This window comes from Leopardus geoffroyi, chromosome C1 (assembly GCF_018350155.1).
Source record: "Leopardus geoffroyi isolate Oge1 chromosome C1, O.geoffroyi_Oge1_pat1.0, whole genome shotgun sequence".
NCBI lineage: Eukaryota > Metazoa > Chordata > Mammalia > Carnivora > Felidae > Leopardus > Leopardus geoffroyi.
In genome coordinates, this window is record NC_059328.1 from 42,212,109 (window position 1) to 42,237,741 (window position 25,633).

A 25,633-nucleotide genomic window follows, 5' to 3' on the forward strand; every position below is an offset into this window, starting at 1 on the left:
TGATCTAACCCCATTTTAGGGGCCTGAAGTAGCTCAAAAAATAACCTGTATTTAGTTTCCAAACCAGTGTCTCAATTCATTCTGCAGTTCATCGGAACCTGATTTATCACAAAATCACGTAAAATAAATTTGCCCTAAGCAACTAACACTCTTTGTACTGATCTACTCAAGGTGAAGTCCTCATTTAAGCAAGTGTATTCAGCCTTGCAATGCTTTGTCTGCCACAATCACAGCTAAATATAATTTCCCACTGAGATACATTTGCTAATTCCTGCTCATCCCTCAGGTCACAACCTAAATGTCACTTCCTCCAGGAGGCTCCTAACACACAGTAAGTGCTCTCCATAAATATTTGTTGAGATAAAGTAGGCAGGTAAGCAGAAAAGATGACAAACAGGAAAAAATGCATTTCCGTAGGGTAAATTAAAGCCAGTAATATTTCTGAGGTCATGCAGTTTAGGAGGCAGCCAGAAATAAGCTTCAAGATAGAACTGAGTGTCAAGGCATCACCTACCTGCACATGGCCAATGATGGTCTCAGCATTAATGTTGCTATTACAGGCAGGGTAATCATACCAGAATATCTCCTGTGCTGCAGGCTTCCGGCCCAGCAAATGCCGTTTACTGACAGGCACTTCACAGAATCTGATAAACCACTGGACTCGAGCACGTTTCTTGGAATGAGGTTCAGAATCTAGGAGGGATAGGTGGAAAAGGGAGGGTTAAGAAAATGCAAGAACATTTTATTAAACACTTCCTATGTGCCAGACACTGTACTAAGCACCTGATAATACTTAAGTGACATATTATTTTTAATCCTCACATTAACCCTACAAGGTAGGTATTATGGCTATCTCTCTTTTACAGGCAAAGTAATCAAGTTACAGGGACCTTAAGTAATTTGTCAAAGGTCACAGGATCAACCAGCAGCGATCTGACTCCACCAGCACCCATGTCTTTCTCATTTTGTTCCACTTCCTAATGAGGCTATCTGTCATCAAAGAAGTTACAAAAGGCATTTGAGAGGAGCAATTCTAAACACAGGCGTTGAACAAATCTGGCAAATCAGGGATTATATAGAAGCCACCAAAAATAGCAAAACAAAAATTGTGGCAAAAATTAGAGCATTAGCCACTGAGGTGACTTCCAGCAAACGTATGCTTGCATTTTTTAGCTTTGTCTTTATACATTAATATGATATTAATATACATTAATATCACTCCATACCAGCATCAGGCCCAAGTGAAAGGACATACACAATCACTAGTACCACCATCATCATCGCCTCTTCTCTTCCCTCACTTCAGATAAAGACTGAAGCCATCTAATGGAGCAACACACAAAGATTCTAAAATCTATACACAAAGGCCTGTAGCTCAACTACAGAAGCCCACGGTGCCAATGTGCTCCCCCTGGTGGATGTTAGTTTCATGAGGTTTTCCTCCACATTCCTTTTAGGCATACAAACTGCCACAGGAATACCTACCCTGTCATTCTCTGCCTAGCTTTTGGAAGACACAGTTTTATGTAGTTTCTAATTGCTATCTTTCTTCTTCTTCTTGTTTTTTTAAAGTTTATTTATTTATTTTTGAGAGAGAGAAAGAGGGACAGAAGATCTGAAGAGGGCCCTGTGCTGACAGCAGAGAACTTGATGTGGAGCTTGAACTCACAAACCATGAGATCATAACCTGAGCTGAAGTTGGACGCTTAACTGACTGAGCCACCCAGGAGCTCCTGCTATCTTTATTCTTAATTCCCCTTTTGGAACTCTGCCCCATTCCTACCTTTCTGCTTTGCAGAGGGTTAAAAGCTCAGAAAGTCAGTTGAGGGCTGTGAGTGTGGACATGCAGCCTCTGGTTAACACTACCTTCCCTTTTGTTCCTCTAGAATTAGGGGTAGTAATGGCTTTCTGCACTTACTGATCTCTGGGAAATACCACCTTTTGTTCTTCCAGCCTTTTCAACACTTATACACAAGTCCCTATGGGAAAAACTAAAGATCTTTTTGTTTTCTTGATTGAACATCAACTGACATACCTTCCCAATCCAACTTATCTCCTCCCTTGTAAAAAAAAAAAGTTACATTTGCAAAATTCATCACTATCTTCCTCATACTAAAATTAAAGGACACCAGGGTGCCTGGGTGGCTCCGTCAGTTAAGCATCTGACTTTGGCTCAGGTCATGATCTCGCGGTTCGTGAGTTTGAGCCCCACATTGGGCTCTGTGCTAACAGCTCAGAGCCTGGAGCCTGCTTTGGATCCTGTGTCTCCCTCTCTCTGCCCCTCTCCTGCTCACATTCTGTCTCTCTCTCTCTCAAAAATAAACATTAAAAAAAAATTTTGTTAATTAAATTTAAAGGACACGTCTGTATCATCTATTTTTTTCCTTCCCCCTTCCTCCTGAATTTATCCTTTATCCAAAACTGCCTTAAGGACCATTTTTACCCACTCCTAAAAATAATGGAAAACCTAATTCTTGAACTCCGCCAATCCCATTTTTACCCACTACTGCTCTAGCGAGCAAAAAAGTTTACTAGACGTAACAGGGTACAGCTAGTGCTTAAATGACCCCACCTCAGAATCTAGGGTTCACACCCTCTATGTTGCAGTGAACAGAAAAATCAGCAATCAGAAATCTTGCAGCTCCCAATCATTCATGATAAGGAATGGTTCTCATTCCAGCCCCAAACTCACCATCTTCAAACAACTCAACCAATTTAGCAACATACGGATTTTCATCATCATCCCCTTCAATCAACACGAATTGTCCAACTTGGATGTGAATCTCAGTCAAACTACCTTCTATTTTGACACTCATTTCTCTAGGAGGGAGAGAAACATGTTAGGAAATCGTTTAGGATGGGCCAACCTCTTCCAACCCTCTGGGCACAGATGAAAGTGCTCTCCAACTGGAAATCCCCAAAATAGTTTCTCTCTGATGACCAATTCTATTAGGAAACCAATTCACCCATAAAGTCATATGCCAGAAGAGATGAAATGGGTTGAATTAATTGTTTCAGTGTAAATGATTAATCTAGAGGCCTTACTATGAACCCTAACTTCTCTCAGTTATTGACAAAGAACAAAGGCTTCCCAAGCATGAAAGCTGCCCAGTAACAGTATCAAATTCTTCAGAGACCTCTAGGGCTGAGAGGACATCTAAACAACATCAAATCCCACCCTATTATTATGCAGAAATACACAGAACCCACCTTAAATAGATATAACATTATCATACCTACCAAATTCTATTAATGATATAACATCTTACTGTATCACTGCTTTATTTATGCTATCATCTTACATTAAACAAAACCCTTCCTTATAATCTATTCATATTTATTGTCCCTCAACTCTCAATCTGTAATAACTAGAACAGGCTGGATACAAGTTATTAACAGTTTAGTGTGGAGAAGCTATTATTTCCAGGACACCCAACAGAGTCCATCACTCACTTGTAGATGTGGTAGTGTAGTTTTTGATCCAACAATGGCCTGCCAACCCACGAGTAAGTTTGTCTGGTCTTCAGCCTTGTAGGGTAGTATGCCATGGCTCCTATGTGAAAGTCACTAACTGAGTTAACAAGACAATGCTCTGATGGATTCTAGCACACAGTCCCTGCCTTCGGTGAGTTCAGCCTACTCTTCTGCCCCCAATACATTTTATATCCAGATTTTAGATTTAGAAAACATTTTCTTTGATGAAAAAGTCAAGTTCTATACAGACTGAACACAGGAAATTTAGTATCATCTGTGTATGTCTTGTACTGTCTTATCTCTTCCTATGCACAGTCAATATGTAAGAAAAGAAACTATAAATATTTAGAAGTACTTACTAGCTACAATGCACAATGATAGGTATTAAACATTCAACAACTTGAAACTAAAGACAGTGATACAATGGTTGTAAGCATCTTCATAACACTTATAAACCAGGTCTTAAGGCTGTTGAAGTAGCAAAGGCTCCCTACAGGGGTTTTCTGAACTGAATATTGAATAGTAAGTAAATATTGATAAGATAAAATTAAATGAGGGATTCTAAGGGATGGAGGGAAAAACATGCAAGAGGCATTTAGGGGAATGGTAATGGGTTTTATCAAGTGTATCATTACACTTACACTGAAGACAAAAAACACAAAACCTCTCTGACATTTGAAAGGGGCTTTTCCTGTGCATCTGACAGACCCTAGCTGTAAGTAGTGTGAATAGCAAAAAGAAATGCTTATGTTAAAGTACATGGGGAAAAAAAGGAGACACTTTTACTGATAAAAACAGAAATGTGAATAAAAATCCAAGGATATCTGACAATCCTCTCTACAATTTGAGAGCTGCAATCTATTAGTCCTAATAATAACGCCAATCTATTATTTTAAGTTTAAGTAATTAAGATAATAAATCTTCCCTCTAAATTCAATGCTTTTTTTATGAAACAAAAATTTGACAAAACTGGGGCTAAATAAAAAATTTTTTTAATCCTTTTGACAGAATTACTCTGAATTACTGATAGATGGGCCAATAATTTCAGGCTGTGTTGAAAACAACATCCTGATTAAACAAGCTGGTTTCCTAAAGTTCAGTAGCATGTCCTATATTCTAACTTGGGAACATTCTGACCTATAAGATTTTCAGCTTTTGAAAAAGGTATTTTTTATGGGGCACCTGGGTGGCTCAGTAGGTTAAATGTCTGACTTCAGCTCAGGTCATGATCTCACAATCTGTGAGCTGGGAGTCCTGCATCGGGCTCTCTGCTGTCAGCTTGGCCCACTTGGGATCCTCTGTGTCCCCCTCTCTCTGACCCTCCCCTGCTCATGCTCTCTCTCTCCCTCCCTCCCTCTCTCAAAAATAAACAAAAAAACCCCACACTGAACATTTAAAAAAAAATAAATTTAAAAAAATAAAAAAGGTATTTTTTTCCTATGCTTTGAGGAAACTAATTAGCAAAAAGAAGAAAAGATACTAAGTCATTAGTAAATACACAGCTTAGAAATGATGCCTAAATGATTGCTATTAAAAACATTAATTGTACTATATAATTCACACATAGTACTATTAAAATCCATCTAATTTTGGGGGCGCCTGGGTGGCGCAGTTGGTTAAGTGTCCGACTTCAGCCAGGTCACGATCTCGCGGTCCGTGAGTTTGAGCCCTGCATCAGGCTCTGGGCTGATGGCTCAGAGCCTGGAGCCTGTTTCTGATTCTGTGTCACCCTCTCTCTCTGCCCCTCCCCCGTTCATGCTCTGTCTCTCTCTGTCCCCAAAATAAATAAACGTTGAAAAAAAAAAAAAATTAAAAAAAAAAATCCATCTAATTTTAATTAAGTACATCACAGAAATGAACAAATAGCAAAGACTAAGGAGTAAAAAAAGTAGGAGACTTGTGCTCAAATAAAAAGTGAATTTGGATTCATTATAACCAATAATCTCTTGGTAAAAATTAGTAAAACGTTTTGAATCACAATAAATGTTCAAGGAAATACAGAACACTAACTTACCTTACAATATATGTTTCTTTTAATGGATGATCTAACACAGAACTGTCAGCAGTAAACTTGGATCTTTTCACCTTTCCACAATGCAACCAGGCAAAATAGGCTACAGAGGTAACAAAAGATGCAAATAAATTACAGATCTCACTAAACACTGCCATTAAAAAAAAAAAACCTGGAATATCACTGAGAGTACTTTGCAGCAAACTGGTCTCCCTGAAAACTTTCTATAATTCCCGAATAATCTAAGTGTAGAATAAATCACCTGATTTGCTACTTTGACTATAATATTTGACTCCACTGAAACAACATTTTCATTCTTTCAACCCCCAAATTGGCAAAGAGAAGGACAACCACCTATAAGGTACTCATGTATACCTAAGGGAATCAAATCCAAGCTCTCAGCTTTTTAAAATACAGATGATGGGGCGCCTGGGTGGCGCAGTCGGTTAAGCGTCCGACTTCAGCCAGGTCACGATCTCGCGGTCCGTGAGTTCGAGCCCCGCGTCGGGCTCTGGGCTGATGGCTCAGAGCCTGGAGCCTGTTTCCGATTCTGTGTCTCCCTCTCTCTCTGCCCCTCCCCCGTTCATGCTCTGTCTCTCTCTGTCCCAAAAATAAATAAACGTTGAAAAAAAAAAAAAAAAAAAAAAAGACTTTAAAATACAGATGATATTTTAGCTTACTAAAGCAGACATCCTCCTTCAAAAACCAATCCAAGATAAAATTTCTAGGAGGTCATGAGCTATGATCAATGAGACCAGTATGTGGGGTGCCTGGGTGGCTCAGTCAGTTAAGCGTCCAACTCGATTTCAGCTCAGGTCATGATCTCACGGTTCGTGGGATTGAGCTCCACACTGGGCTCTTCTATGCTGACAGTGCAGAGCCTGCTTGCAATTCTCTCCTTCTCTCTGTCCCTCCCCACCTCAAAAGAATAAAAAATTTAAAAAATGAGACCAGTATATGCACATATATATACAAGGGTGGGTGGTTTACCCTAGGCTGAACAAACAGGGATACTGGAAGAAAGACTGCCTGGGCTTAGACATATAACCTGCCTCCCACTGGTCTATCACTATGCTTCAAGCCTGCTTTCCCAAACTTTAAGCAGATCAAGGTTGTTGGTGTCCTCGGATGTATTACACAGTTGCTGTTCTCTCTTCTTGCATATCTTTGCAGGGATGGCTCAGGTCTCAGCCCCAATAAAACTTTCTCAGGTAGGCCTTCACTGATACCCAATGGAAAGCTACCCTGTTACTCCCTTATACTGTCCATCATGTTCCATTACCCCACCCTATGATCAAAGCAATAAACACTATATTAATTTCTTATTTATTGTACTTCCTATACTAGAATGTTAACTTCCAGGAGTGCCTGGGTGGCTCAGTCAGTTAAGCATCTGGCTCTTGATTTTGGTTCAGTTCATCAAGTTCATGGATTCATGAGTTTGAGCCCCACATCAGGCTCTGTGCTGATGGCATCGAGCCTGCTTGGGATTCTCCCTCTTTCTGCCTCTCCCCTGCTCACACTCTCTCTCAAAATAAATAAACTTAAAAAAAAAAAAAAAAAAAAGAATGTTAGCTTCCAAAAAGCACAGATATTGGGATCTTGTCTATCTTATTCATAACTGTATCCCCAGAGCCTAGGTTAGTACTTGGCACAAAAAAGGCGAATGAATGAATGAATGAAAAAACAAATTGATTTTAAAAACTGTCTGACTCTTGATTTTGGATCAGGTCGTGATCTCATGGTTCATGAGCCCCATGGTGGGCTCCATGCTGACAGTGCAGAGCCCGCTTGGGATTCTCTCTCATTTCCTCTCTCTCCCTCTCCCCTGCTTGCACTCTTTCTCTCAAAATAAGTAAATAAACTTAAAAAAAAAGGATTTAAAAAACCCGAAAGAAATCAGACACCAGAAAATATCATACTATATCAATTCCATTTATATAAAGTTCAAAAATAGGTAAAAGTAACCTATGGTGTTAGAAGTTGTAATAGAAGGTAACCTAGGTGACTGAAAGGGAACATGGTGGGGAGGCTGGATGTTTCTGGGACGCTGGTCATGTTTCTTGATCTGCATGCTGGTTGCATAGGTATGTTCTCTTTAAGAAAATTCATTGACCTGTACATTTGATATGTTCACTTGTCTGTAAATATTTTTCAATGAAAAGTTCAAAAAATTAATGGAGAGTCCATCTAAAGAGGCAGCATAAGATGTCAAGCCTCTTTGTACTGTTATCCCACTTTCTTACCTTATGACCCAGCATTGCATCTCATCCACCATCAGCAGAGAGATCACCCAAGAGGGGTGATGAATGGGGTAGAAAGGCAGTCAGTCTGACTTGGCCTAGCAAAGGCTTTGGCTTCTAGGAGATACCCACAACAGACTCTCAATGTTGCAGATACCAGAAATCGGGAACATACATACCACCCAGTGCAGGGTGCCACACCCAAGGAAAACATAAGGGAGTCATGGTTGCAGTAAAAATGATAGCGGATACATATTGAGCCAATATTATGATAGAAGGTGGAGCCAAAACTCTATGAATTTATCTCATTTAATCCTCAAAATAATCCTAGAACAATGCTAGCACATACTAAGTGCACAGTAGGTACTCAATAATAAATATTTGCTGAATGAAAGGTAGGTGCTATTAGCCCTTCAAAATGATTAACTTGTCCTGGGGCGCCTGGGTGGCTTGGTCAGTTAAGCGCCCGACTTCAGCTCAGGTCATGATCTCACAGTTCATGGGCCAGAGCCCTGCGTCAGGAAGTGTTCACAGCTCAGAGCCTGGAGCCTGCTTTAGATTCTGTGTCTCTTTCTCTCTCTGCCCCTCCCCCACTCATGCTGTCTCTCAAAAAAGTGAATAAACGTTAAAAAAATTTTTTTAAATGATCAACTTGTTTCAATGTTACTCTGGATGGCACAGCCTTAAATTAGAACCCTGAGCAGCCAGATTCCAATGAACTCTAAACCACTTCACTTTACAACACCTGTGTGAAAGTGGATACTGTTAATACATGCCTAAGAGAAGTTGCTTTTGTTGTGCTTACTACAATAAGTCAGGCTTCCCAGGCCACTAACTGGGAAGTCAAATGTATCCCGATTTTCTTACCCACAACATGGGGATAATAATAGACTCTTCCTTCTATTCAACAAAAAATTTTAATCACCCATTGTGTGCCAGGCACTATTCTAGAATTAAGTGAGAAAATGCAAAAATGGTAAAAATCACTTGCCCACTCCCTAATCCCTTGCATTTATTTTTAAGAGATAGTGGTTTTTTTTTTTTTTTTTTTTTTTTAATAATTTGATGAGCGTTATGAAACTCTCCTACAATTCACACAAAATTTTGCTTTTAATTTCAGGGGATTCATAAACCTTATAAAATCCACATATTGCCCTCTATTACGTTAAAAACTGTTGCAGAAGGACGTGGTAAATTATGCTGTCACATCGGAAACCTCCGTTGGCATTCACAAGTACCCAAAAACAGCACGGAAGAGGGTACCATTTTTACGGACAACTAAAAGAGAAAATTGACACATCTAATCATTGTAGTTTCGCAGATAGTAGCCCCGGATAGGAATCTCACATCTCATGTGTCTAAGTCCAGTGCTTTTTCCAACTGTAAAAACAGAAGGCCTTTCTATTCCGGGGTTAGCCTAGAGGAAGTAAAAGACGTGCCAGTAGACTTCTCTCCTAGAAAGAAGGTGGATGAGAGTCCAGCAGTTAAGAGCAGCTCATCTGGGGGTTAAAAAAAAAAAAAAAAGACCTGGGTAGGAGCCCAGGCCTCTCACAAAAAGCGACCTAGACAAGTCTCTCTCTGGGCTCAATTGATACATCCGTAAAATGGAGTCATAACTTCTGCTGCTTTGCCTTCCCTGTGGTGCTTGGTTCACGATGGCTCAAAGGAGGAAAAGATGCAAATGCATCACAAGGGCAAAGCCGATAGAAGATATGGTTACGATCATTAAATGAGAACCTCAGGGCGCTGTGGCCAGGAATACTCACGCTTTTCTGCTGTTGGCTTCCGGTTTCCCCAACTGCAAATTCTCCGTCCCTGACGGAGTGGGAAGCCTTTTACAAATAGGGATGTGGAAAAGAAGAATGCTCCTAATGGGCTTAGAATTTAACAGGCGCTTAGTAAATATCTGCTGAACGAATCAATGATTGAGTGCGTCCACAGAGAAAAACTTCCGCAGTCCCCCTGGCTCAGATCCCCCTCCAGCCCCGGAACTCCACACTCACCAGTTGCCTAAGCCCTCCGATTCCACCGTCTCTGCTTCAGGAGCTCGTGGAGCCGCAGCAATTCTAACCTGCCCCAGCTGGACTCCTCTTACAGCCGCTGGCCGCACGCCGGAGACAAAGCGGGAGCCTACCTGGGAAAGTAGAGAAGATGGAGAAAAGAAAATTTCGCGCCAAACGTCGTGGCCCCGCCCCCAGGCTGTCTCCACGTTCCGTCACCAGCCAGCCATCCAGCCCCGCCCACTTGGGAGGGGATGCACGCCGCTCGTCGGCAAACGTGCAGCAGCCATCATTGATTCGGTCAGCGACGCTGTTAAGCGGAGACAAGTTCCTTTTCTTGCAGCATTTCCGGTATCAAGATGGTGGCTTCAGCTATTTAAAGACTTTCTGAACCCTTCTCCGTCCCTTTGTGGATCTTTTTTTTTTTTTAAACTGGATGTGACGCATTAAAGGAACCGACGGAAGTAGAACCGAAGGAGTTCGAAAATGGCGAACCGTACGGTGAAGGATGCGCATAGCATCCACGGCACCAATCCTCAGTATTTGGTGGAGAAGATCATTCGGACGCGAATCTACGAGTCTAAGTACTGGAAAGAGGAGTGCTTTGGACTGACGGGTGAGCGGGAGCGCGCGGACTCTTTTCCGCCGCCGTGTGGCCCAGTTCTGACTGGGCGCCTCCAAGACTGGCCCAAGGGGGTGAAACAGAGGGGAATCTGTCAGTCGTTCAGAAAAATCTGAGCGCCTACTGTGTACCCAGTTTTGTGTTGCTCTCTGCGGATACTTGTGAATATGCTAGCGCCTTAGTCGGAGGCATGTCTGAGTTGGGTTCTGTGGGTCTTTCCATATTTCATAATTATCTGCTAAGTTCCCAAACATTGTTAAGCTCGGGGACCCTAAAGTTCTTAAAGGAACGTTAACATACCTGATACCCAACTCATGTTCTTACTGTCCCTAAATCTGGACCATTTGCAGTATTTCCACGTTCGGATCCTAATATAAATATCAGTTCTTCAGAAAAGAACTGGTAGTCTTTCAGTCTTTGAATTTTGGCTCCTCATTTTAGTAGCTCTGTTACCCAGTGAACCATGGCTGCTTCTTACTGTAAAATGAGTTTAATGCCCACCTCAAAGGTTTGTTCTAAGGGCGAAATACAATAATGTACAAAAAGTATGGGGCTCTCTGGGTGGCTCAGTCGGTTCAGCCTTCCACTTGGCTCAGGTCATGATCTCATGGTTCCTGGGTTCGAGCCCCCACATCGGGCTCTGCGCTGACAGTATAGAGCCTGCTTGGGATTCTCTCTCTGCCCTTCTGTCTATGCCCCTCCTCCACTCGCACTTTCTCTCTCAAAATAAATACACTTTAAAAAAAGTACAAGAAGTATTTGGTATAGGGGCGCCTGGGTGGCTTAGTGGTTAAGCTTCCCACCCTTGGTTTCCGCTCAGTCATGATCCCAGGGTTGGTGGGATGGATCCCCTGCCTTGGGTTCTTCCTCTGTCAGCAGGGAGCCTGCTTGGGATTTTCTCTCCCAATCAATCTGTCCCTCCCTCACCTACTGCTGCCGCCGCACCTGTGCTTTCTCTCTCTCGAAATAAGTAAACTAAAAAAAAAAAACAAAAAACAAAGTTACAGGTAAATATTTTAAGAAGTATTCAGCAGTGTGCTAGTTGTTACCTATGCCATTACTGTTAACTCCACCTATGCCATTACTGTTGTTGCCACCACTGCTAACTGTGTGTCCATGGACAAGTCATATTGTTTCTCTCAGTCGCCATTAAATTTTGGAGTCATGTCAATTTTGGGGCCTTTTCTCATTACATAATTCTCTCCTTGGATGATCTCCACACTTTAGTTACATGTTATATGTAGATGCCTTCAAATTTATCTCTCCCTCTGAGATCTAAATCTCTTGATTCCAAAACATGCCAACTCGGTATGTCCAAAAGTGAACTCATGATCTTTTCTCCCCCAACACTAAGATTATGTTCCCGTCATATAATTTTATGCATCCTGCATCTTCTTTCAACTGTTCATCACAATTTCAATTATTTTTTCAATGTTTCTGCCTTGCCAGACTGTAAACTCTGTAAGAGTAGTAATTTTTGTCCTTCTTTATCCCTTTACCTGCTTCTCTAGTATTTAGCACCTGGCTACAAGTTGTCAACTGTAATGTTGAATGAATTAATACAGAATTTATCGTAAAGGAACTTGAAATCTGATTTATAAGACACTAATGGTGTCTCTCATACATTATTTGCTGTCAAGTGACAATCACTTGATTGTCACTATAGCCCTTAAACTTTGTACCTTTATTATTCAGATTTGAACTGACAGGTTAAAAAGTAAAATGACTTGTCCTAGTTCACACAGCTTGTGTTTGATTTTGAAAACACTTGTGAAAGATTATTATCCCCATTCTGTAGAGGACAATTACTCAGGGTTATGTAGTTATAGAGTGGTTTGTTGTTGTTATTTAACTCTTGATCTGGCAGTTTTTTGGCAAACAATGGTGACAAGCATGGACTCTGAAATTAGACTGCTTGCATGTAAATCCAGGCCCTGCTACTCTCTGGCTGTGCACCTTGAGCAAGTCACTTAACCTTTCTTAGCCCTCATTTTTCTTAGCTGAAAACAGCCTCAGTGCAGGAACTTCAGAGCTTGTGAAGATTGAGATTATATGAAATGCTTAGCAGAGTATCTCGCATTTAGTGACACTTCAGTGTATATTGGCTGCTGCTATTATTCCTACTCAGACATGCTTATTCTCCTAATACGAAATTATTGATTAGTATGCAGGAGTACCAAAGCTTGAACTAACTTCTCTCCACTTCACACTGGGAAAAGCTGGGCTTAATGTGTCTGAGATGCCACTTTATTTTGTTTTTGTTTTTGTTTTTAGCTGAACTTGTAGTCGATAAAGCCATGGAGTTGAGGTTTGTGGGTGGTGTCTATGGTGGCAACATAAAGCCAACTCCCTTTCTGTGTTTGACCTTGAAGATGCTTCAAATTCAACCCGAGAAGGATATCATTGTAGAGTTTATCAAAAATGAAGATTTCAAGTGAGTGAAATGTTGACTAGCTAATATAAAAGCTTCAATTTCAGTGATCCAGAATTTGGCTTTGGTTAAGAAGAGTGAAAGCAATGTATCTTATTTCTACAGAGTTCCACCCTACAGACTTTGCTCCTGAGTTCTTGAGTTTGTATTTTGTTTGTTCTGATGGTTTTGATCTTCTTTACATTCTTAGTCTTGGTAACTTCCCCCACCCCCTTGCCTCTGCCACCCAAAAAGCATTTCACAAATTCACTGAACATAGATTAAGCAGAAGTGAGTGCCTAATATGTTGGTAACACTGGATGCTCAAAGATGAAGAAAACTACATTGTGTGGTAGACAAATAGGAAAACTTTCATGTAGATATAGGTTCATGTCCAGACTCTGTTACTTATTGTGACCTTGGAGAAGTTACTACATTTTCTGAGCTTTATTTATCTGTAAAATGGAGATGAGGATACCAATTCAAGATTGATATGAGAGTTAAAAAAGATAGTGCTGGGGGCCTAGGTGGTGCCTGAGCCCTGACTCATGGTTATGGCATCGAGCCCTGTGTCAGGGTCTGTGCTAAGTGTGGAGCCTGCTTAAGATTCTCTCCCTCCCTCTGCCCTTCTCCCCACTTGTGCATTCTTCTCTGAAATAAAATTTAAAATTTTATTTAAAATAGATAGTGCAGTGCCTGTCGCATGGTAAACACCCCCAAAATGTAAGCTGCTCATACTATTTTATTATTCATTCTCAAGGAGCTCACAGACAAGTATAGGAGACAGACATGATAGCTTATTAGGTGCCACCCTCTATTCTAAGGGAGTTACATATAGGTATTTAACCTTCACAACAACCCTATAAAGTTATTACCCCTGTCATACAGGGGAGGAAACCTAGCACAGAGAAATTAAGTAATTTCCTCAAGGTCAAACAGCTAGTAAGTGGCAAAGCTGGCTTCAGTGTACACATTCTTTTGTACTTTATTCTGTTTGTCATATAAAGAAACTGCTGAGTTTGAAATGCCTACTAGTTACTCCAAGTGGAGATTTGAGTGGGTAGTTGGATACAGGAGAAAAGAAAAAGGAATTTTAACAAAACATTAACAGCTAGAAAATAGCTAACTTTCATTAGGCACTATATGCTATGCTTAGCACTGCATGCACATTTCTCACTAAATACACCAAGCCATTAAATTAGGCATTATCATCTCCATTTTACAAGGATTGAGAAAGTAAGTAACTTGCTTAATATAACAAAATCAGTAAGTTATGGACTCAGAATGGTAACCTAGATGACTTTGACTTTTTTCCAGAACCAGCCTTCTGTGCTGCCTAGCAACTATTTATATATTCACATCTATGTATATTATTTCTTGTATTGTTAGTAAATATATATGTCCTGTTGTTAAATTCAGTATCTGATTTGATTCTTACAGCAATCCTGTGAGGTAAATAAGTTCTATCTTCATGTTACATAGACTCTGAAAGTTGATCAACATGTCCCAAGTTCCCACAGCAAGTAAATGGTAGAATGGGAACTTGACGCCAGGTCTCCATATTTTAACTATCTTTCTGCTGCCCTATGTTGCCTCTAAAATTGCAGTTTTCTCATATGCCAAAGAAGAGAAAGAACTTGTTCATCCACTACTGATATGAAAAAAGGCAGGTGTGAAACTCAAGAATTTTTTTGAATGGCCTGTAGCTTCACTGTCCTCTGTCTGTCAGGTATGTCCGCATGTTGGGAGCACTTTACATGAGGCTGACAGGCACTGCAATTGATTGCTACAAGTACTTAGAGCCTCTGTACAACGACTATCGAAAAATCAAGAGCCAGAACCGAAATGGGGGTGAGTATGTTGCCAAATGTCTGGACCTTCCTCCCTGAACCAGTTTTTATTTCACCAGTATCTCTCCCTTCATATTGTAACATACGTTGTGAATGTTCCTCTTCATCCATTACATTACCATCTTCATTCAGCTTCTCCACCACCTGCACGGAGTACTCCATCAGACTTCCTGTTAGCCTTACCCAGTCTGTCCCTGGTTACCTACGTTTTCAATTGCATCTTGTGTCAATCTCAGCCTTCCATCATGTGTTCCCTCCACATGTGCTCCATCCCATAAGATCTACCTTTAGAATGACCTCTGTAAAAGCCTTCCCCAAACCTCCCAAAGTTAGTTTTCCCTATGTTATATCATTACAGTTATTTTTAGTGGTGTCTCTTCTAGCACTTTATTTCACACTGCAGTATAGATTAAGTATACTTATACTTCTGTAGGAATCCCCTGAAAAATAGTGTGTCCAATGGGGGCAGCTCCATACATTTTACAAAAAGGTATTTTTTGTGGTAGAGTGGGATTCAGGGTAATACAGTCAAAATATTTTTCTTCTCACTTAGTGTCATAACCAAAGATTAGGAACATTTGCCTTTCCCTTCTAGATGTAACATTAAGCAGTAGAAAGTTAAGATTTTGGTGTTTTACTTTAAATTTTATTAACTTGTTAATTTGTTTATTGAATAAATACATAGTAACTATCAATATCATGCCAGATTCTGTGCTAATACTGGAAATAACACGGTGAACAAGGTGGACATGGTCATGGCCATGATGGAATTACTTATTTATGATTATACTATGTTAAACTAAGATGGGGTTTCTCAACCTATTGACAGTTTGATCCAGATGATTCTTTGTTGTGGGGAGCTGTCCAGCCCATTGTAGGATGTTTAGCCATTATCCCTGGACTCTACCCACTAAGATGCCAGTAGCATCCCCATTAGTTGTGGGTAGCAAAGTGACCCCTGGTTGAGAACCACTGAACTAAGGTAATGTTTACGATAAGAATCCTGAAAAGGCTATTGTTTACCATATAAGATACATGTTCTATATTTAAAAACATAGTGCGTTCACATAAGAATTTGTACTTGAGTTATATGATCTGTTCAAGAACATCACCCCTATACAATTCAGGACTGTTTGCGCTTGCTTTTGTGTTGGGTCTCCTGCTAATTCGGACAGCTTTATTCATCCCTTTATCGCCAGCTGTAAAAGAGGCCTGTTTCATAGATGGCCTCAGTAGAGGTGAACTGAATGAATGAAGATAAGTGATGATAAGGCTGTGAATGGCTATAGTTTGAGCCAGGTTTGTCAGTAATCCCTTCTCTGTAACTGCCACACTGAATAGCTTTACTAATGAATATGCAGGAAGGGGAGGCTGCAGAGGGTTTACACTTTCTATACCAAGTACTCTATATTTTACATATAGAGTCTTAAACTTCTTTTACTTGTTGGCTATATAAATTTATTTCCAAGTTGCTTAAGCTTATGACTTTTCTTTCAGAGTTTGAACTGATGCATGTGGATGAGTTTATTGATGAACTGCTGCACAGTGAGAGAGTCTGTGATATCATTCTACCCCGGCTACAGGTAAAAGATAAAGGTCTCTTATCAGAGTTGCCCTTCTCTCCCCAAGACAGGCAGACAGACAAGTACACATACATAATAAAACACCGGAGCTCTACGATCCTAGGGGCCCTCTTATTAAGCAGTCTTACTACTATGAAAAAGGGGATTGGGAGTGAAAGGAAAACAGATAAAGTATTTGAAGAGTAGGGCTTTAAAAGTGAGTTAACACAGCAAGACTTTCTTCTTTAAAATATTATAAGGAAATTGCAGGATATAAAACAGGAGAGTCAGGAGTGGTAGACTGAGATCTGAACCCCTTAAATATCTTTATAACCCTGCTCCCTTCCCTAATGATTATCCATGTAGCACCTTTCAGGAATGGGTTTTGCAGACTATGATTTTAAACCTACTGTCATAAAGTACATAGGGAAAACAGATAAAGTAGGTTGCCTAAAGAGAAAGGGAATGGTCTGTAATGGAGAAATGAGCAGGGAATTAGGAGATTAAATTTCTGGGTTGTTGTTATAGCTGACTAGCTGTGGGACCTGGTTTTATTTCCCCATCTATAAAATAGGGAAATTAGACTACTTCAGTGGTCTTTAAAATGCTCGGTGGAACTGTTTTAAGGCTACTGAGAGCAATAAGAGGAAAAAGCCCCACATATTCAATCACAGCAACTCCTTTTTTCTCCATGTTACATATTGGGCTTGAGAGTGAGATTTCATTTGAACAAAGACTTTTGCTCTTTTAAATGGCTTTATTATTAAAGTGTAACTGACATACATTAAACTACATACAATTTGATAAGTGTACAATTTGGTAAGTTTTGCCATATGTATACACCCTTGAAACTGTCCTCACAATCAAAAATAGTGAACATATCCATTATCCCAAAAGTTTCCTTTTTTCCTTTTGGGTAATCCCTTCCTTCCCTCCTCCCTCACCCTTAAGCAACCAATGATATGCTGTCACAATAAGATTAGTTTGTGTTTTGGAAGTGATACAGTATATACTCTTCTTTTTTTGTCTTCTTTCACTCAGCAAAGTAATATTTATTTCATAATAATTATTTCAAAGTAGGGAATAGAGTGAAATGCAGGTATCTGATAAACGGGTCAGATGAGGCAGCAAATCAGCTGGATAAAAAGCAGTTGGTAGGTAAGTGCTCACATTTAAATGCAGTGAACCAAATCTTCCTCCATAGTGACCCAGTTAAAGGAACCTATAAAATAAAAATCCTGAAAATGAGTGTGATAAATATTTCCTGTTATGTATTGGCTATTGTAGACTGTAGTAAAGAGAGTAAGATTTCGGGGTGCCTGGGTGGCTCAGTAGTTGCTTAAGCACCTGACTCGATTTCAGCTCAGGTTATAATCTCACCATTCATGAGACTGAGCCCTGCGTCGGGCTCTGCACTGACAGCACAGAGCCTGCTTAGGGTTCTCTCTCTCCCTCTCCCTCTCTCTCAAAATAAACTCTAAAAAAAGAGTAAGATTTCAAAACTGAAAGCGTGCTTTCAGGGCCCAGTTCTCACACTTCATTGTGGTTATGTTAGCAATCGTTATTAGCTGCTATCATTTTTAAAAATACTACAAGAAATGGATTGCTTTCAAGTGCAATCAGTTTGTAGCCAAAGGATTGAAAGTCCATTCAGCTTTAAGCAAGACTATTGATGTAAAGAAGATGGTCTGCATAGAGTCTAGAAGACCACAAAGCATGCACCGAGAGAGAAAATTGAAATCTGACTGATGCATATCACCAAGAAGTGTGGTCTGGTGTGGGCCTCTATCTGTTCTGGATGAAGTGATCCTTAACACTTTCTTTTGTTCTGATTCTGTCCTTGCTAAGTACCTCATCAATTTAGCTTCTGATGTGCCTGGACATTGGCAACAAGCTGCTCTGGGATGAATTCAAATTTCATCAAACACAAATACAATGAATTAATATAGTGATTTTAGTAGCTTCTGAGTCTTGTGAGCATTAGGGATTTGGGATGCCCTGTCTGATGCAGTCTTAGATCACAAACTGGTAATCCTGTGACTGGAGGGCCTTCTTCCAAGGAGCTCTTTAATGAGGTATTGACTTCACTGAGTGGCATCTTTGTCTCATTTCTCCCAAACTTCATAGAATTTTGTTAGGGATGAGTGAGATGTAAGCTAAATATTACTATTTATTCTAGAGCTGTCCAACATTCTTTATGTCCTAGACAGGAGAAAATGGTAAAGGGATCTTATGACCCAGCAAGTCCATTTGGCATTTTTTAACTCATCTTTGCCTTTCAGTTCCCTAATCATAGATAAGCCTGCTAAGTCACATCTCAGAAGAAAATGGAATCAGGAGTTCCAGTGTTCACACTGAATGACTCACACTGAACTGTATAGACAGTTCTCTAAATCCTGAGTCAGGTAGAGAGTTGGTGGTATTCCAGAGCAGGACCCAAGGCACTCTTTAGTCGCCAAACTGGGCTGAGCCTCAGTGGGTCTCTTAGGGGAGATTCTGCTCTGAGCCCCTGTTGCAACTACCAGCCACCAGAGTCACAGCTGTGAACATACTGGTCCTTGTATATGAGGCTCCATTTTTTATTCAAGGCTATACCTATACGGCCTGATATTTCAGTGACTGGAAGAGTAAAAGACCACAGAGAATAAGCCAACAGAAAATGAAGTTGTTACCTTCAACTTTGTATTTATGTGTTTCCAGGGGGATATGTGAGTATTGGTTCCAAGTATGTTAGATTCCTTAGGAAAATCTTGAACTGTCTAGGATGTCTTTGAAATGAAATTGCCTCAGCTGTTGCTCCCTAGTCTTCCTGTCAATCCCAGAAGCCCAGTGTTGGGGCTTCAAGACATAGGTGAGAGAACAAGGCCCTCTAACTCTCATTATGCTTTCCATAGAAACGCTATGTGCTAGAGGAAGCTGAGCAACTGGAGCCTCGGGTTAGCGCTCTAGAAGAGGACATGGATGATGTGGAGTCCAGTGAAGAGGAAGAAGAGGAAGATGAGAAGGTCAGGCTCTCTGGGAGCTTAACAGTTGAAGGAGGGATAATTATGGGGAAGGGATGGGGGAATGGTCCTTTCTTGTTTTGTTTTCAGACTTTACTTTTTAACTTTCTTTAACCAAAAAATACAATATTTAAGAGTATGAGCATTGAATTAAATAGACTTTGATTCGTATCTCAGCTCTCCATAATCTTGTGCAAATTAATTTCAGTCTTTTCTTTTGTAAAGCAAGGCTAATGATACCTTTCTCTTAGGATTGTTATGGATATTAATAAAAGGATATATACAACGCCCTTAGCACAGTACTGGGACATTATAATTGCCTCATAGTTGGTAGCTATTTAAATAAATACTTAGGACAAGAATAATAATACTGTTCATAGTTGAACCTATCCTAAGGAGTAAGCCTAGTTTAGAAAAAGAAAATACCTGAGGTGCCTGGGTGGCTCTGTCAGTTAAGTGTCCAACTTTGGCTCAGGTCATGATCTCACGGTCAGTGAGTTCAAGTCCCACGTTGGGCTCTGTGCTAACAGCTTAGAGCCTGGAGCCTGCTTTGGATTCTGTGTCTCCCTCTCTCTCTGCCCCTCCCCACCTTGCGCACATGCTCTCTCTTGCTCTCTCTAATAAACATTAAAAAAATTTTTTTTAAAGAAAAATACCTACTGCATGATCATGTTCTTTACTAGTTATAATGCTGAAAAATTGAAAGGAACCCAGCTGTCAGGGAGCACTCAGGTAAACTATTAAAACTATTAGCCATTAAAACTGTTATGAAAAGTACTGTATATGATAATGTAGAAGTATTCATGGTTGAATTAGAAAAGAAGGATCTGAAACATTTGTGATTAAAATATGCATAAAAAAAGGCTGGGGGGGAAAACAAGAAATGCTGGATTATGGATTCTGACTGCAAATGGAAGTGTAGTTCTGAGCCAGTAGGCTCCCTTTAAGGTGAGTGCCAACGGAAACATTCATGAATTGAAAGCCATGCAAGGCTGAGGTGCTCTTATGTGGTGAGTAAACCAAAAATAGGCATTCTGTTTTTCTTTTCTTTTTTCTTTTAAAGTTTATTTATTTTGAGTGAGAGAAAGCACAAGCGGGGTAGGAACAGAGAGAGAGGGAGAGAGAAAATCCCAAGCAAGCTCTGCATTTAATGCAGTGCCCAGTGCAGAGCTCGATCTCCTGAATGCTGAGATAATGACTTGAGCCAAAATCAAGAGTCAGACACTTAACCAAAAGAGCCACCCAGGCACTCCTGTTTTTCCACTTTTTTGATGGAAAATTTCAATCACGTGCTAAAGTGGAGAATGTGCCTCCATTTATCCATTACCTAGCCTCCATAATATCAACTCAGCCATTTTATTTCTTCTGTATATCTATACCAAATTGCCCCCACACCAATTTTCTTGACCTATATCACAGCTATCCTGTATTTCATCCGTATTTCAGACAAGGCCTAACTGTGATACCATTAGCACCTCCAAATTAACAGTAATTCTTTAATATCAGATATTCAGTGTTGAAATTAAAACTATATGTTAACTAGAATTTAAATTAACCTTGAAACAAGGAAAAAGACAAATATTCAGGATTCACATATCCCCAATTGCCCTATATTTTTTAAGTTTGAATTAGTATTCAAAAAAGAGCCATAAAACAAGTAGTGTTATTCTATACAGATTTTTACAATCTGTGTTTTTCTGACTGTGTCCCTGTGGGGTCACTTAAATTTGTCCCTTATTATTTCCTATAAACAAATTCTTAGATCTGAAGGTTCAGTTGGATTTGAGGTACTTAGAGTAGAGCAACACTACTTTATAGGTACTGGTGTGTACTTCCCCAAGGGTGAGCAAAGTCTGGCTGTCTTTTTTTTGTCAAATTAGGAGCTATGGTGCCTAGATGATCTCTGCCTAGACCCATTAGCAGTTGTAAGATGGTGATATTCTAATTTGTCTTTTCATCATTTGTTACCTAAAACATTGCTGTAAAGAGAAATCTCCCACATCAACACTTAATTTTTCCTAGGTACAGTTGATATAGAAAAAAAGATCAATACTTGATTATTTCTCTTTATCAGTTTCTAAAATAATTAGTTGACTCCATAGTATCCTCCCAATGTGATCAATGTGCTTTTGTGCCTGGTAACGTTGTGAACTCATGGATTTAAGCAAATTGGATGTTTGGAACCATCATGGTCCTTGCTGATGCTGAAATTGTCCCCTCTTTGGCCAGTGGGGGACCCCCAACTTGACTCAAGAGACTGATATAATCATGGTAGTCTCAGCCTCCTTGCTTCTGATACATTCTAGTCATGTCTTCGAAGCTTCTGCCCCAAACCTGAAACTAGCCATTTTTCCAGGGAGCCCTTGGTTTCATTTAAAGGGATAATGGTATTTAGATACCACAGTCTGGGCACTATAAATGCTCATTGCTATGGGTTTGGTCAATATTTCTAGGTCTTTACAGTTGGCAGACCTGGAGGAAATTTTTAAGATTAAAGTACAGCATGAGTTTATACTTTAATCTTCTTGATCTTACATCTGTATCTCTTCTTTCTCATTGGAAATCCAGCTTCTTAAGGAGATAAACAGAATTACTTCTCACTATTCTCACATTGTCCCAGAATAAAGGTACCAACACTAGAATAATAGTGGGATTATTGGAAACCATTCAGTTTATTTGGTAGTTCTTTTTGTCCTTAGGGTTCTCTATGTATTTGTTGTTTTAAAGTCACTTGGAGGTGGAATTTGGGCCAGGATGAGGAGGGGGTGTATATACTGTTCCTAAATGGTTCTGTGTAAGTTATCTCTTTTCCAGTTGGAGAGAGTGCCATCACCTGATCATCGCCGGAGAAGCTACCGAGACTTGGACAAGCCCCGTCGTTCTCCCACACTGCGCTACAGGAGGAGTAGAAGCCGGTCTCCCAGAAGGTAAGGCCCTAGTCATTGGCCTCTTCCAGAGAGACTTTTAGCACGGTAGCAAAGAAGTTTGGACTTCAAAGAAGGAAAAAATTCAGATTGTGAAGAATGTTTGCCTAGTGTATTAATTGCTATAGAACAACCACCTGCAAAACCTCTGTGGCAGACAGTAACCATTTATGTAGTTCACAAGGCTATAGTCAGTGATTTGAAGCTGGGCTAGAATAGAATAGGCGGTGTAAGTTCACTCACCCATTTTGTGGTCAGCTGTCTGTTGGCTAGTATAAGATGGCTTTTAACTAAGATGACTGAGGCAACTCATCTCTTCTCCATGTGTCTCATTCTAGGCTAAGTTAGGCATGTTCTCATGGCAGTGGTAGAATTCAAGAGCAGACAGCCTCAGTCACACAAGTTTCCTTCCAGTATCTGTTAGTATCCCATCTGCGAATACCCCATTGGCAAAGCAGATGACATGGCCAATCCCAGACTTACAGTGGGAGGGTGTTAATAAAAAGTTACAGAACAAAGGGCATGGATACGAGTGAAGAATTTGGACAGTTTTTGGAATCTACAACTGCAGTGCACCTTAAGGTTTTCCTCTTTTCTCTCTGTATAGGCGGAGTAGGTCTCCTAAAAGGAGGAGGTAAGCCTTCAGTTGATTTGTAATGAAAGATAGGGTTTTGGGGAAGGGGGGGTGCTGTTGTGGTGAATATATTGTCAGATAAAGGAATCTGACCAGTCATCTCCACAGCCCCTCCCCTCGCCGAGAAAGGCATCGGAGCAAAAGTCCAAGACGTCACCGCAGCAGGTCTCGAGATAGAAGGCACAGATCCCGCTCCAAGTCTCCAGGTATAGCCTTTGGGCCTTTTGCTATTGGTTGTCTTCAAGAACTGTAATTAGCCTAGTCAGCCTCCTGCAGTACAGAAGTGCCTGACTGTATTATTGCTTGAAAAGAAAAGGAAATGAACTTAGAATATGAAAGTTAAGAGTTCACATCTTGACTCTCCTTTATATGATTTGCTAAAAAGATGATGAGCTTCAGTTTTTTCATCTGAAATTATAGGAACACCACCCAACAGAGTAGTGGTAAATAAATGTGATTTTTGTGCAATCAGCCATAAAGCCTTGAATGTATATAAAGTGGGTTCAGTTCTTCTGACCACCGCCCCCACAACACACACATTTCAGAGAAGTGCTACCAACAAGAGCTGTCTCTAGCATAAGCCAAAAAAAATATTAAGCCAATTAAAGGGATTGGGGGAAGTGAAAATGACAGTGAAGGAGTAGGTAGGTAGAATACCACTCATCCAGTGGCCCTTTCTTCCCTAGGTCATCACCGTAGTCACAGACATAGGAGCCACTCAAAGTCTCCTGAAAGGTATGGACCGATCTCTATTTTGACTTAAGAATTTTTTCTTTATTCAGAAATTAAAGCCCCAATCATAACTAAGTTAGACCTGAAATTTTGTTTTGATGGGAATATTTAGGAATTTTCCTTTATTACAGGACAAAATTGGCCTTTTGCCCTGAGAATTTTTAGAACTATATATGTTTCGTGTTCGTTTGTTTTTTCCTCATAGGATTACAGCTTTGGATAGTGGTAAGGGCATGAGCTTTGGTCTCAGGAGACCTGTGATTAAATCCCAACTTTTAACATTTAACAGTTGAGTGACATTGGACAAAGTCACTTTCATTTGATAAATTTTCATTAGAAACCTCTATATGCTATTATACACTGTCAGGTGCACTCTTAACCTCTCAGAGCCCATTTTCTCAATGGCAAATTTTGGATAGTAATGCCTCACTCAGTGTTGCTCTGAGACAGTACACCAAGCACATTTAATAAATATTAGGTATTGGGGTGCCTGGGTGGCTCAGTCAGTTGAGCATCTGACTTCGGCTCAGGTCATGATCTCACAGCTCATGGGTTTGAGCCCAGCATCGGACTCTGTGCTAACAGCTCGGAGCCTGGAGACTGCTTCTGATTCTGTGCCTCCCTCTCTCTCTACCCCTAATCTACTCCCATTCTTTCTCTGTCTCTCTCAAAAATAAATTAACATTAAAAAAATAATAATAAATAAATATTAGGTATCTCCATCCCCATCAGTATCTGCATGCCCCTGTCTTCCTCAGAAGTTCTTGCCTAGCTCCTTTAACACCTGTATTACGATTTGTATGTGTTACCATTTCAGATCTAAGAAAAGCCACAAGAAGAGCCGGAGAGGGAATGAGTAATGGACTCAGTTTGGTTTTAGTCCAAATGGCCTCATGTGGATCTGAAGTCACCTGTCTATGTGGAAGTATCAAGACCTACACCTTAGGCAGCTATGAGAATATTTTAGCTCTTTTTAACCAAGTTTCTCCACTTTTTTTTTTTTTTTTTAAATGAAAGAGGTGCTGAGTTTTGTATCGCTTTTTGAATCATAATCCACATTTGAGGGATAGCACTTCCCAAGGGCTGCTTTCGACCCCTCTGTACAACCAACCTTGACTGTACTCAACTTTGTAAGGGATTTGAGGGGTGGAGAGGATGAATGACAAGGAGAGGATGTGGCTGCATGGTGACCCTTTTATTATTAAATTTTACACATCCACTTTCCGTATTTCTGTAGTTTAGTTTTGGTTTGCTCCGTGATTAGAACTGTTCTGAGAATCCTGAGATTTGTGCTGCTGCTGTTACACTCAAAACTCAAGTCAGTAAAACCTATTCTCTCCCAGACTTTTTTTCAGCAGCACTACGTAATAAACATGAAAACTGATGAGTTAGCAGCAGCTTTGTAAGAACAGAATGTATTCAAATGTTAAGACTTCTTCTGGATCATTTAATCCAGTTGCATTGAACAGTTCACCAATGGAACTTAACACTTTTACACAACATTCTTATATAATGTTTTTTCTTCCCCATAAGCCTTGAATTCTAGGTTATGGTGCTCAGCCTTTACCTTGAAAAGACTGTCATTATTTTCCAAGTTTAGTCGGTAGCAGTGGGCCTATAAGATTGAAAAGGAGAGTTAAGTATCTAATACCATTCACGGTTTTGACTTCATTTGCTGGCAAATAGTGCCATTTATTCACAAAGTTAGTACAGCAGGAAGAGGCCAAGCTTTAGAGGGGACAGGTGGTGAAAGTTCTTTTGGTAGTAAAAATGAGGCATTCAATTTTACTTAAAGTATAGAGACTGCTACGGTATATCTAGATAAAGCCCAGGTTGTTAGAAGTAGGAATTGGAGTTGAGCATAGTGATCTAACCCTGAATTAACAACATTTAGGTAATTGTGGAAGATGTAGAATTAAATGGGGGCTGCCCAGGAAGTGTGTGTTTATGTAAGAAAAGCCAACAACAGAAGCGTAGGCAACACTCAACACTGGTGAGAGAAAGCAATGCAGTCAACCACCTGAAAATGGAAATGAACTTTCAGAAAGGTAGAAGAATTAGGAGACAGTATATCAAAGAAGCTAAGGGTTTGAGGACTTAGAAGCAAAATAAGAACTGCAAAGTGTCCATGGGCATTGATAATCAAGAAGGTGTTGAGATCTTTGCTAG

At 40.2% G+C, this 25,633-nt stretch overlaps 2 protein-coding genes across 9 annotated transcripts in view; one reads left to right on the forward strand and one right to left on the reverse strand.

Annotated features, from left to right (window-relative positions):
• ORC1 (origin recognition complex subunit 1) overlaps window positions 1-9,919 on the reverse strand; it is a 32,551-nt gene extending 22,632 nt beyond the window's left edge. For 3 of the 7 annotated variants that reach the window (XR_006712303.1, XM_045477406.1, XM_045477411.1), the window contains exons 1-6: window positions 9,732-9,919; window positions 9,495-9,543; window positions 5,489-5,588; window positions 3,454-3,553; window positions 2,693-2,820; window positions 515-693 (exon numbers count right to left, since the gene is read on the reverse strand). Coding sequence is in view for 5 of the 7 variants with exons in the window: in XM_045477406.1 (XP_045333362.1) it covers window positions 515-693; window positions 2,693-2,820; window positions 3,454-3,548 (402 nt within the window). In the remaining 2 variants the exon portion in view is untranslated. Of the gene's footprint in view, window positions 1-514; window positions 694-2,692; window positions 2,821-3,453; window positions 3,554-5,488; window positions 5,589-9,280; window positions 9,388-9,494; window positions 9,544-9,731 lie in introns of all 7 variants that reach the window. The other 4 variants (XM_045477407.1, XM_045477408.1, XM_045477410.1 and 1 more) reach the window with 4 other exon arrangements.
• Window positions 9,920-10,025: 106 nt separating this feature from the next.
• PRPF38A (pre-mRNA processing factor 38A) lies at window positions 10,026-24,692 on the forward strand. 2 transcript variants are annotated; one of them, XM_045477414.1, is made up of 10 exons: window positions 10,026-10,344; window positions 12,625-12,784; window positions 14,490-14,611; window positions 16,108-16,193; window positions 19,067-19,177; window positions 21,989-22,101; window positions 22,706-22,732; window positions 22,841-22,938; window positions 23,419-23,467; window positions 24,282-24,692. In XM_045477414.1, exons 1-10 carry the CDS (start codon window positions 10,215-10,217, stop codon window positions 24,322-24,324), a joined length of 939 nt encoding a protein of 312 aa, XP_045333370.1. In that variant the 5' UTR covers window positions 10,026-10,214; the 3' UTR covers window positions 24,325-24,692. The 2 variants fall into 2 exon arrangements, with proteins under 2 accessions (XP_045333370.1, XP_045333369.1); XM_045477413.1 differs by having other exon boundaries at window positions 10,086-10,344; window positions 22,829-22,938.
• Window positions 24,693-25,633: the final 941 nt, after the last annotated feature.